We start from the raw sequence: 12,642 nt of genomic DNA, 5'->3' as shown, positions 1-12,642 counted from the left end.
GTTTTACACATTGTGATTTGAACTTCTAGTTGAGAAGTAAAAACAGTTTGTAGGCAGAATCCAGTTCTGTTAAATCACAAATAGTTTTTTCTCCTTTGGAAAATGTGCAACTGGATTGGTGCCGAAATAAATACAGAAATTGACGACCATGTTCATTGCAATTAGAATTTAATTCGTCCAGTACTTTCGATGCAGCAAATCTCCTGGCAAAGTCAAACTGAATACATATTATAAAGAGCTTTGATTGATTTGCTTAGTTGAAGCTTTGCACAGGCCTAATTATAGATGGCAGCAGCAGCAGCGAATGATTTTTTATACTATCCAATACTTTTGTAAGAATTTACACACATTTGCATACTTTCACAACTCATAATTTGCAACTCTAAAATTCTCAAATCTGTTGTTGGATCTGGTGATACCATTAGAATTGTGACAGTTTGTATAGACATTTGCAATAGGGTTATGTATCATACTTCAGCTAACTTAATTCTATTAATTCATTCTTGGATTCCATTTAAGTCGTGCACAGACACTAGTAAATAAAGTTTAATTTTTATACTTCATGGTTTGAAATACGTATTAGAGAACCTAAAAATTTCCTATCCCTCTTATCTTTGAAGTTTCTCTTTTAACGCGTGTGGTGGCCACACACCCATGTTTTTTTTTTTTTGTTTATATTAAACTAAATCTGACAAGGTCAATAATTTAGAGAAGACTTGTTTGGAAACATAATTAACACCAGTGTTATCAGTTATCTGCATTTGTGTGGAATGAATGAGTCACATAGTTGAAAATAGATTTAACCCAGCGACACACAGATAAGGATAAATGTGTGTCTGTAAAACAGCGCATAACTAATTGCCCCCGCCCTGTGATTACTTTAGTTAAAACCGTGAAGAGAAGGAAACTATGGATCTGGTGGAGAAAATTTTACCACAAGTATAGCATTGTGGTATACTTGTAAAAGTTGACTAAATGCTCCTGTGATATATTTTCTCTGGTAGATGATACACAACTGCAGGCACATTAACTCCCCTTCCATAGCTTCTGCTGCAGGTAATGTGTATAGTTAAAACTGTGGCAAATATACTTCTTCCCACCTTGCCTCACGGAGCAAGGTGGGAGGAAACAATTTTTATCCAAACATGCCTATACACTGGACATAAAAATAAAGAAATACGCACACCCATACTTTAAAACATAAAAAAAATTCAAATATCAGATAAAACATTGTAGCACATAAATGAGTTATTATTTTAAAAAAAAAATAAAAAATATTTATAAAACCTTAGACCTTCAGCATTTTAAAATACAGATTAAAAAACTCTTGTGTTTCACATTGGAATTTGGCTCCATTTGTTTTTTGACTGCATTAATTTTGTCAGAGGGTTGAAGCAGGGGTGATTTTGATGTGTTTAGTTTTTTGAATGATGATAAATTTTTCTTATTGTGAACTACGAGTTAAAGCGATATTTGTTGACTACTGTATATCTGAACTTCGTTAAAATATTCAAACGACTCCTTAAAATCTCCATAATTTGTATCGATACGACAGGTGCGAACGATGTTAGAGCAGTGCCGGGGTGTTCAGTGGTATCGTTGTCGGAGTGGGGGCATGTTCGTCGCAGACGGGGACGACGGCAAGGGCGGGGCCCGCAAGCCGGCGGGGGCGGACTCGGGGGCTCCCTACGTGCCGTCGTCGCCCATGGAGCTGATGCTGATGGCCCTGCTGTGCCTGGTGAGCGCGCTGGTGCTGGCCTACACCATGGTGGTGCTGTACCGCTGCGTGTGCAGCCGCCACTACGCCGAGTGGCGGGCCAGCTGGGCGGCCGACCACCGCGACGGCTCCCCCGAGGACGGCACCCACGTGAGTTGTGCTGCCCGCTTCCGGACCAGCGACACATGGCCTGGCTTCTCGACGTCAAGGTGACGGAGTAAACGGTTTGGTTGAGTGGAAGGGAGTAGTACCCTAGAAAATTCACTCGCTAATGGCAACGTTCACCACAATTTTTCCCACTTGTGGGGCAAAAATTAAAAAAAAAAAAAAAAAACAAGTTTGACTTTATTGGGAATCAAACCCAGATAACATTGGCGGAATCGGAGTAAAACTGTTCTCTCAGCATCTGTAGTGCACCTCTTCCCCCTTCCTTTTTCTTCATCCCCTTTCATTTCCTTTCCTCCCCTTGCAGCAAGATTGTTGTTATCAATGAAAAAAATATATATGAAGTGACTATTTATTTCTAAAAAATGTCCCAGTTCGCAAATGCTACGTTATAAAATTAACATAATATTTCTCAATATCAGGTGGTATGTGGAGGGAGGCATCACAGAATATCAAAAATGTAAGGAGGTTTGTTTTTAATAATGAAAAAAAAAACATTCACTTATTTGGCCCTCACCATTTAACAATTGGCTACCAATGCGTCTTGAGTCAGTAGTTCCTGGAGAGGAATAGCCATTAAGAGTGCAGCACTATATAGTAAAACGCCATGCCAATATCGTAATAAAATTAACCAAATTTGGGACATTTACAAATTGGGGATTCATTTGATCCATGTACTCTTTAGAAAGCGATTTGACGTAATATTATCATTCGTGAGTACCTGGGTAGGAGTCCCTAATAAAAAACCATTCTGTTGTCGGTTTTCCCTTACAATATGCCTTTACGCTATACACATAACTACGTAATTAATCTGTAAAACGATACAATCCTGCTTGTGTTGTGTTGGTACTGCTGTTGTGGCGTGAAGGAGCTGACCTGGCATGTCGGGGGCAGGTTATCCTGGAGGCTGTGCCCCTGGTGCTGGATGGCCACGGCCAGCAGGTGGAGTGTCTCGCCTCCGACGCCTACATCCTGGTCAGCTCCTGCCTGGCAGGCCAGCTGTGCGTCTGGGACTCCCACACGGGGGAGGCCCTCGCCACCATCGACAGGAAGCGGTGGGTGCACTTCAGGGGTATGCCTGTGGTAATCCTGGTGATGAGAAGAGTCTTATTGGATTGATCTCAGCCTTGGTGTATTTATGAAATAGTAGCTAGCATTGTAGTTCATAAATTTTTTGTTTCAATTTATGGCTCGATAATTGCAGTACCTAGTTTTAAATATATTCTTATATTGTTAAAATTATTGGTAAGAAAGGCAATAAAATATAACTTTTCCAGCTTGCTTGCAACTTTATAGTTAGGTTTCATCAAACAGACTCCAGCATGTTACTGTCGAGATGACTTACAGAATGTTAACTTCAAGTGTCAGTAACGAGGTGCTATGACTTTTGGGACCATTAATTGAAGTCTTTTAAGAATTTTCCGCAGTTCTTTAATTGGTTTGTGCGGAACTGTGCAGGTACTTCTCATCGGTGCAGAAGGCCTCGGGAACGCGCTACGTCGATGGGGATGAACCGCCCCTGTCGGATTACGAGTCTGGCTCGCCCCCGTCCAGGGGGGAACAGGCCGTGGATTCCCCCACGCTGCTCTGCCACCGCCGGACTGCCAGCCACTGGAACCTGCCCGACCTCAGGCCGACGATCAACACCAACTTCACGGGCAGCCGGCCGCCTCCCCCCTCCGACCACCTCACCGGCAAGGGCGTCTTCGACTTCTCCCGGACGTACGGCAGGCTCTACGAGGAACACGACAAGAGCCTGGCCTTTCGGGACGGCGGTGCGAGGGACTCGGGCGACGAGTGGGTGGGGTGTGCCGCGGCGAACGGCTCCTGCGAGGCCGGTGACTTGCGGACCGAAGCGCCCGGCCTGAGGCCGAACCGCAGCAGCTTGGAGCTGGGGAGCTCGTGCGAGGATGGGGACCACGCGACGTCGCAACCGTGGCTCATCAAGAACTACGCCTGCCCGCGGCCGAGGCAGGCGGAGGACAAGGCCCCGGAGACTTCAGCCGCACCAGAGGGGACGCCCGCCGTGCCTCCCATCTGGTGCATCGACGTGCAGGAGAATCTCATTGTCGTGGGCTGTGCCAACGGGCAGCTGGAGTTCTGGGAAGGCTCCACCGGCAGGTTTATGGTACGAAAGAACTTGCTTGCCCGCGGACACCACTTACAATGACTGAATACAGTTGACGGTTCTTTCTCTCCCTTTCGTTACCATTCTCTTTATTTTGTACTTCTTGAAATTTATAGATTCTGTTATGGGTTTTCTTATTAATGTAATTCTTTTAGTCATTCGTGAGTGCGCCTTCACACTTACTTACTTATCTCGTATGTGTCACGTTGCAGTGTATTTTTGAGGACGGCAGTGGAGTGGGGGTGACTGCAGTGAGGATGATCGGGAATCGAGTGGTCACTGCCAGGTTGAGTGGATCTGTCGACTTCCTCGAACTGGAAAGCTTCAGTTCGGGCCGGCAGAATGATTGGGGGTCGACGGCTTACAGGAGAAGTGAGTTCGCTTAGTAGTTTATATATCTCTTGGTTGTGATTATTGTTTTAATTATGTTTTAACATTGTCCTCAACAGTTTATGCTATAATGATGCCACGCTGCAATTTGTTTTTGTTGTTTTCCTTTCATGATTATATAAATGATAATCGACATGTAGTTTCTTGCCTGAGGCAGAGTCTACATCACTAGAATGGGGCTGACGCTCATAGGAGTCAGCTGTCCTACCCACGTAACAGGACCTGTCGTTCCAGACAGCCTGAAGAATGCATGGGGTGAGATGAAATGTAGTATGAAGCTTCTGCAACTGAATGAATTTGGGGTGGGGGGGGGGGGGGGGGAGTACCTGAGAATGCCCACAGGCCATGGTAACGTTCGTCACATTTCCCACTTGAAACAATCTGGGTTTGACTCCCAGTAGCCTTGGTGAGAGGCGAGTGTTTTAACCACTCGACCAACGTGCCTCTTGCTTGTTAATGTATTGTTTACTAAAAGTTTTATCTTAAAATAGAATAAATAAAAGTCATACAAATTATTTTTATTGTCTTAGTATCTTTAATTTGTTAGTATGTAATTAATATTTTGGGTTTTTGAAAATTTTTCGAAAAATGGTAGCAGTGTTGGCTGATAATAATAGCAGTTGCTAGTCATTAGAAAAAGAACTGCTTTCTGCACTTTGCTGCAGAAAGTTTGTTATGCTACTGGAGAATCCTATATATAGTTACGCTCGTCACTGACTTAATGATGGTGTAACGCAGTGAGATAGCACCTATTTGCAAAATACCAGCGTGCGACGGGAAGTTGCCCACCAGGAGTCAAAGGCCGGCACTCTGCAGGTAGTTTTACACACAGCAACACTTTCATATTTTTGATATCTTTTAAGAAGTGCATTTGAATTTTTCACCAAAAATGGTGTTCAAAGTTAAAGAAGGGCTTTTATATTTATTTATTTTGTGAGAATTTAATCATACTTTTACTTTTCTAAATTTTAGTAATTAACTACGCAAATTAAGTAAATATTCAATTTATCGCTGAAAATCAATTACTTAATGATCATTGTGTATATTAAATTGTTTGTTATATTCATCATTTTTCGACGGGCGACTTAAGTGCCTTAACCTTAACTAGTTTGAAGTATGATGATTGCTAGGGTTCATGGTGGCTGAGTGTTTAAATCACTCGCTTCACACCAAGGGGATCTGGGTTTAATTCCTGGCAGGTTTGTACCTGGGTTATTTTACTTGTGGAAAACACTGCACATGTTCCCGTGAACCTGTTCTTCCACTCATCCCGTCGAACTTCGTCCTCTCCACGGTTGCGTGTCCTGTGTAGCGCACGTGCGGACCGGGAGCGCGGACTCCGTGCTGGGCTGGGACGACGCTGCGTTCGCCAACGGCCTCGACGAGAACATCAGCTGTGTGCGCCTCAACACAACACGGGCCCACCAGCAGCCCATCACCGTGCTCGAGTCGGAGGGGGGCCGGGTCCTCACGGGAAGCCACGACCACACGCTGAAGGTACCCCCCCTAACCCTCCCTCTCTCTGTTCCACCACGGAACAGTGTGACAGACACGACACTTGCTACACTGTGCATGCTTGGCACTTTGCAATTTACTTTAGGACCATAAAAATTATTATTTTTTTCTATTAATGAATGTTTTCACTGAAGAGTACAGATTTTCTACAGGATACCATGACGTGGTTCTTGACAATTTGGAAAATCTATTCAGAAAGTTTAATAGTAAATCCCTATTGATGATGAGTTGAGGCTTAATGTCTCATTGACATCGAGGTCATTAGGAACGGTGAAGGTACGGGATGTAGCGGTGACGGAGTGATTGGATGGGAGAACGGGAATACCCAGAGAAAACCCACTGGTTGCAACGTTTGCCACATTCCCACGTGGTAACAATCTAAGTGGAACCCCTACTGGAATCATACCCTGACTGCCTTGGAGGTAGGTAAGAGCGACCTGGCCTCTCAACCACCATGTTTCTGCAATTACTCACGTTTCGTTGACCATGTGCTGTATTATTAGAACCAACATGTGATACTGGTTTCACTGTGCTTAGCAGACACTCCTGTGGTAGCTTGTCACTCTTTAAGTTGGAATGTATGGGGTACTGTACAACATAAACTTGTGTAGGTTTTAAGCATTCAACATCTAATTACTAGTATTTATCCGCATACGAGTTAGACCCTTTATGCAATTTTTTAATTTAAAGATATTAAGTCAATTCTTATGCAAGTATTATACTTTGGGTAATAAAATAAGTGTTTGCTTGGACGGAAGTGAAACTTTTTGTTTAATACATTATTTGCTATAGGAAACATAATTATCTTTGGTTGAGGTCACAGATCTAAAAAACATTTACAAGTATGCGAGTGCTTAATTATGCTATTTGCAAGTGTGCAAAGTATGTGAGTGTACAATTATGCAAGTGTGCAGGTATGCAGTATGTGTGAAAGTGTGCAAGAATGTGAGTGGGAAAGTATGCGAGTGTGCAAGTGTGCCAAGTGTGCAAGAATGCTGCGTCATTTATATGTACCTCTACCAGTTCCCTCACCACGTACCTAACTATTCCCCTCCTCTCTTGGTTTCCTCACCACAACCTAACTATTCCCCTCATGCGATTGTAATTTTCGTAATGCTCGAAAATTGTAGTTTTGTCAGCAAAGAAGTTTCACTTCAAAAATTAACATTTCACGGGGGTTGAATATGTGTGTAAAGTGCGTGATTTTATTATCCCGCATTTCAGTTTTGCGAGTTGCCTCATTTGAGCGACGAGCATGTTCGCATGTCGGTAAATTGGTGCTGGGAAAGGAGGCTGACGGCCGGGCGTGTGGCAGGTGTTCCGGTTGGAGAACCACCAGCTACTGTACACCCTCCACGGACACTGCGGACCAATCACGTGCCTCTTCATAGACAGGATCTGCCCCACGATGTCTGGCAGCGGCAGCCAGGACGGCTTGCTCTGCGTCTGGGATCTCATCTCAGGTTAGTGCATGTGTGGTTGTGTGTGAGTAGCTTGATACTTTTAGTCACGTGATATTATTTGAGAACCATTAAAGTACTTAACTTCAAAAATATAATATGCATTCTTGTAGGATAAATGGTCTAAATTTGCTAGTGAAAGTGTTACATTTGAAAGACGTGATTTACTTGTCTCTTGAAATAGTGAAATGAATGCCACATAGGACATAGCCTAATCTGTTCTGTACAGTTTTCCAAATTTTGTCATTTCTTTTCGAAACGAAGTTACATTAAAAATATTATTTAGTGGTGAATATTTTCTAAAAAGTGTTCAAGAAATAATTGATGACTTAAAAAGCTTGATTTTATGCCAAAAATTTACATTTCTAAAAATAATTTTATAAATTGAGAAACTAAGAGCAGGCTGGAATAAAATTGTAACTTTCACGTTCGAAACAACGTTGTAACCCACAATGTTTAAAGTGGGTTCGCCTGTGCTTCGCTGTGTTGTCATATTGTCTAGATTATCTGTTTTATATTATCGTTGGGTTCATCTGTTTGGTGCTATGTTGTCCAAGATTGTTGTTTGTCTGAATTTTCTGTTATTGTTACAACTATCTTATTGTTAGCCCACTGTTTGTCTGTGGTATTTTTTTGACTTATTCCTTCCACAGAATTCTCTGTGTGCTGTCTATGCATTTAAAATTTTGACATTGCCTGGTATTGTCTAGTTTTCTGTGTGTTTTTGTTGTCATCTTTCTTGTTCATTCTTGTGGTTTCTCTCATACAGTTAAAACCAGCACTTGTGTATGTCCATGAATATCTTTTAAATCAAGCTTTCCCATTGCAGGAATCATTCAGAGAACATATAAACATCTCGGGCAGCATTTAGAACGCTAGGGCATGTATCTAATTGGTTACTGTGTGTATTTATTTGGAAAACGTGTTGTAGCATGACAGAAAATAACCTGATTATTTCTTACGTTTATAGAAGGATGCTTTCTTCCAGATCCATACAATTTATTAAGCCACATTTTGAACGAAACTAACCACCGGGCAGGCACAATGTTGTGTGTATTTTTTACGTCAAACCATGTCAAATCTGTCTTTTTTTCTTAATTGGGTACTTTTCTCTCAATTTAATTTGATAAATATAAAAAAAATCACGAAAATTAGGGATTTTATCTCCTGGCCTCAAGGAAAGTTTTTTTTATAAATCCTTTAACGTCCTGTTTCACAGTTACAATTTTGAAGGCTCAAGAGGCCCGTCCACAGTTAGGTTAGGGCACCCGGAATTTGTGCCCGTGGGCTGTGGATAGACGAGTCTCGGTCGCACGGAACTGTGCGCTGTGCCCGCAGGGACGTGCATGTACAGCATCCAGGCCCACGACGGCAGCGTGCTGGCGATGACGCACTCGGCCAGCTACGTCATCAGCCTGGGCGCGGACGAGCGCCTGTGCTTCTGGGAGCGATTCCAGGGCCACCTGCTCAACACCATACAAGTGGTGAGTCCGAGGGGCAGTTCGCACTCGCTTACTGATCCTGCGCCGCGTCCTCGTGGCCCGTAAGTTGTCAAGTTTGATTTCATTGCAATGGGTCGTGAGAAACTCATTATTAAAAACTGTTTCCGGTCCCACGAGGACATTTTGTTGCACGTGTACAGCTGTACTATTCATCTTTTGATTCATGATCTGGTAGCGAGCAATGTGCACATTTGATTTGCGAGTGTTTCTCCTGTTTTATGTTGCACCTAAAATACATTAAAGTTCTCCTTAATTTAATTTATGTAATAAGGTATAACTCATATTCTTTATTCATATTTGGAAATGTGTTATGAGAACTAAAGTAAATTTTCTTAATTGTTAATGAAATATGTAATCACATTGATAATTTTTGTGTCATTATAGTTCGGCATGATTTTAGCCAGTGAGTTATTATTGGCTAATAAAATATACTATATGTACTATGTATAATTTCTAAAGTACTTTCACGTAATGAAACAAACAATTTGTATCCTGGATCCAAACAAAAGTACATCTTCCATATTTCCATATTCTGTCGGGCAAACGCAAAAAAGTGGCCCTAATAATTTTAGCCCTGTCAAAGGTGGTTATTAGCTTTTTTCCCAGTAAACTGCCATAAGTTAAATAAAACGATACCTGCTTATTTTATAACCACTCTAAAACATAATGTACGAGTTAAAATACTACAGTAAAAAATCTCAAAGCTGAATTGAATTCATGAGTTACGGTTGAGAAAACACGTTAGGCCAGAATTGAGAATTTCAGCAGATTGACAGTGAAAACTGTCAAGGTACACCTTAACAATTTGTCAGAGTTAAGACCAAGCAAATAAAGGGGCTTAGTTCGGCCAATAACTGGATATAAACTTGCTGTTGGAAGGATAGCATAGACAAAAGGATTATGGTTTTGTACAATTTTATGCTTGATGTTTAAATTCCTTATTCACAAAATAAGTTTTTAGCTGTAAAATGTCTCGTTACTTCCTCGAATGAAAGGAAGACGTGTTTGCCTCCGTAGAAATTCAGCTTGTTTTACCAGACATATAGTTTTTATTTCAAGCCATCCTAGTAAAATTTTATGTAATATTTAAAACTCTGTTATGATAATCTCTCATAAAAACATTTACTGCATACTAAGTTAAAAAAACTTAACTCTTGAACTATTAATACATAAGGATTTGTTTGGCTTCCGGATTGTAGCTGCGTTGAAGGCGAATATGTCACAGACGTTTCGGTCGACGTTGCAGTCGCCATCATCAGAGAGCAACCTACTCGTAAATACTAAGTCTTAATTTCAAAGTACCTTGAGAAACTTCTTAACAGGGATTTACTGTATACGCATAATACATGAAAGTTGAAACTAAACATGTTCTGTCTGTATTTTCTGTAGTTATGGAATGCAGAATGAATGTGTGTTGCATGCATACTGACAAGCATTATTCTGCTGTTCCGTGTAACGTTTGGGCTCCATGACTTTGTTCCAGACACACACATACTGCATGAGCCTCGTGATGCTGACCCACAACCTACTAGTGACCAGCAAACAGGTGAGTTTGAAGCCTGCGTCTTCTGCCGTGTATTGAGTGTGTTAAGGTTAGAGTGCATCCATTTCTCAACGAATATTCTTCCATGACAACGGAAGCTTAAAATTTAGTGGTGTAACTATGTTATCGTTTTCGTATTGTTATTGGCCGATATTCTTAAATTTTTGTATTTCCGCTATAATCATTTCCAACGGATAATTATAGAAAAATTGGATGTGGCTGTGTTGGGACACACTGCCGTTGGTTTATCGTGAAACATCTATGTCAGCTGCACGCCAATGGTCCTGCATCACTTCATTTCGACTTATGTTCATATCCCTCAGTTCGGAGACGTCTTTGACAGTTGTGTGGTGTTATCTTCACTCGATATGTCCATTGGTACAATAGCGGTAGAGGTGCTTACGGAGTCGGTGTCATACATTGAGCACACCGTAGCAGCTTTTGTGACGCTCCCGAAACAGTCTCGCTCACTCAGCACGGGACATTGGAGTATCTGTGTGTGGCCAATAGCCTCCTCTTTCAATGATAGGCGTTATTTATATTTTTGGCTGGATCTTGCACAGGCTAAGGCTGAAATATTGTATTTTAATACTCAAAATTGCCAGTTAAATGCTGGGATGGGATGATTTGTTTCAGTAGCTTTTGGTCGATACCTCACTCAGTATCCTTGATTCCAGCTGTTCTGTTTTTCCAACTGTTAAGCCTATAAATGAATTTTAAAAATACATTCGCATAGTACATATAGTTTACTATTGCACAGTCTAGTTCCTTTGTTCACACGTAAGCAATCTCATACCGACCGGAGGACCGCATATTCACTTGCGATGTGCACAGCACACCCATACTCCTTCACGTCGGAACCCACTCACACCATGTTCCACACGTGACTGACTCATGTAACAAAAATGTGTGCGTGTACTTATGTACATGCGTTTAAGTTATACTGCATATTAAAAACTCTTCCTTTTTGCATGCAAATAATTAATAGAAATGAAAATAATAAAAGGACTGGAGTGATATTATAAATACAGTTGGTAAAGTATAAATTCAATCAAATTAATTTTTTTAATAAATACTGTACTCTGTATTCAGTATTAATATAAACATGTGTATGAAAATAATTATATTTAGTAAATTAATTGAGATAAATTTTAATTAATAATGAAAAGCAGTAAAATCACTGGATGTTTAATAATACATATTCATTAATTTTAATTATTTATCAAATAATGTAATAATTTATATGCAAATAAGTTACACATATGGGAACATACCTCAGTTGTATAAATACACTCGAAAAAGTTTATAAACACAATTTATTCACAATGAATACATAAATGGTTTTAATGTTTTTTTTTCAGCCTGTCAATTTTTGTTGCGTGCTGCATGAGGATCGTAAAAATTCACTGTCATCATTTTTCCATAACGTTCCTAAATAAGTATAACTTCATAAAAACTAATGCCTCCAACTCTGAAATTAAACTATTTCAACCTAGTTGATAGTTTTTATGCACAACGGTATGTACCTATATGCTCGTTGCTTAGCTGGAGTAACATTACGGCATTTTTAATGAGGAAGTTATGGAAAACATGAAGTGCTGCAATATTTGGCGTATGGGAAACCCATTGTTTGGGTTATATTGGAGGCTATTAATAAATAAATAAATAAATAAATAAATAAACAGCCTTTGTTATTATAGGTAGGTTATACAACAAAACGATCTTCAAAAAAAAGTTTGATCTCGGTTGTTAGACGACCCCCAATTTTTTGAATCCTCTAGAACAGCGGTTCCCAAACGGTGGGTCACGACCCACTAGTGGGTCGCGGAAGGGTTGCAGGTGGGTCACGACTCAATCCTAAAACTACCAGAAACCACCAGAAAATACAAGAAAAATCCAAACAAATCGAATTGTGTGCAAACACATATCTATTGTTAATAAATAACTGTTTTGCTACAAAGTGCTTATACTATTTTGTCAACCATTTTCAAATCAGAACACAAATTGTTTATCAATAATCAGTCGGTATCTTAAAAAAGCACATATATATGCAATATTTGAAGGTTAATTATATATACATAAGATAGGGATACGATAAACGTAAGGTTTTTTTACTCAACCATTGACTGATAGACCGTGGAGAGGTATTCCTATAAGGAAAGGTGGGTCACCAGCTGAAAATGTTTGGGAACCACTGCTCTAGAAGGAAAAAAACTATCGTC

At 40.5% G+C, this 12,642-nt stretch overlaps 1 protein-coding gene across 3 annotated transcripts in view; it reads left to right on the top strand.

The window, feature by feature from the left end:
* Window positions 1-12,642, top strand: part of LOC134536117 (sterol regulatory element-binding protein cleavage-activating protein) — a 29,795-nt gene that overhangs the window by 11,818 nt on the left and 5,335 nt on the right. For all 3 annotated transcript variants that reach the window (XM_063375691.1, XM_063375689.1, XM_063375690.1), the window contains 8 exons: window positions 1,629-1,867; window positions 2,777-2,937; window positions 3,341-4,010; window positions 4,223-4,382; window positions 5,713-5,897; window positions 7,231-7,378; window positions 8,714-8,859; window positions 10,361-10,423. In XM_063375691.1, the coding sequence (XP_063231761.1) occupies window positions 1,629-1,867; window positions 2,777-2,937; window positions 3,341-4,010; window positions 4,223-4,382; window positions 5,713-5,897; window positions 7,231-7,378; window positions 8,714-8,859; window positions 10,361-10,423 (1,772 nt within the window). The remainder of the gene's footprint in view (window positions 1-1,628; window positions 1,868-2,776; window positions 2,938-3,340; window positions 4,011-4,222; window positions 4,383-5,712; window positions 5,898-7,230; window positions 7,379-8,713; window positions 8,860-10,360; window positions 10,424-12,642) is intronic.

Source organism: Bacillus rossius, chromosome 10 (assembly GCF_032445375.1).
Source record: "Bacillus rossius redtenbacheri isolate Brsri chromosome 10, Brsri_v3, whole genome shotgun sequence".
NCBI lineage: Eukaryota > Metazoa > Arthropoda > Insecta > Phasmatodea > Bacillidae > Bacillus > Bacillus rossius.
The sequence above is the reverse complement of the archived record's forward strand: the minus strand, read 5'-3'. Positions and strand labels throughout refer to the sequence as shown.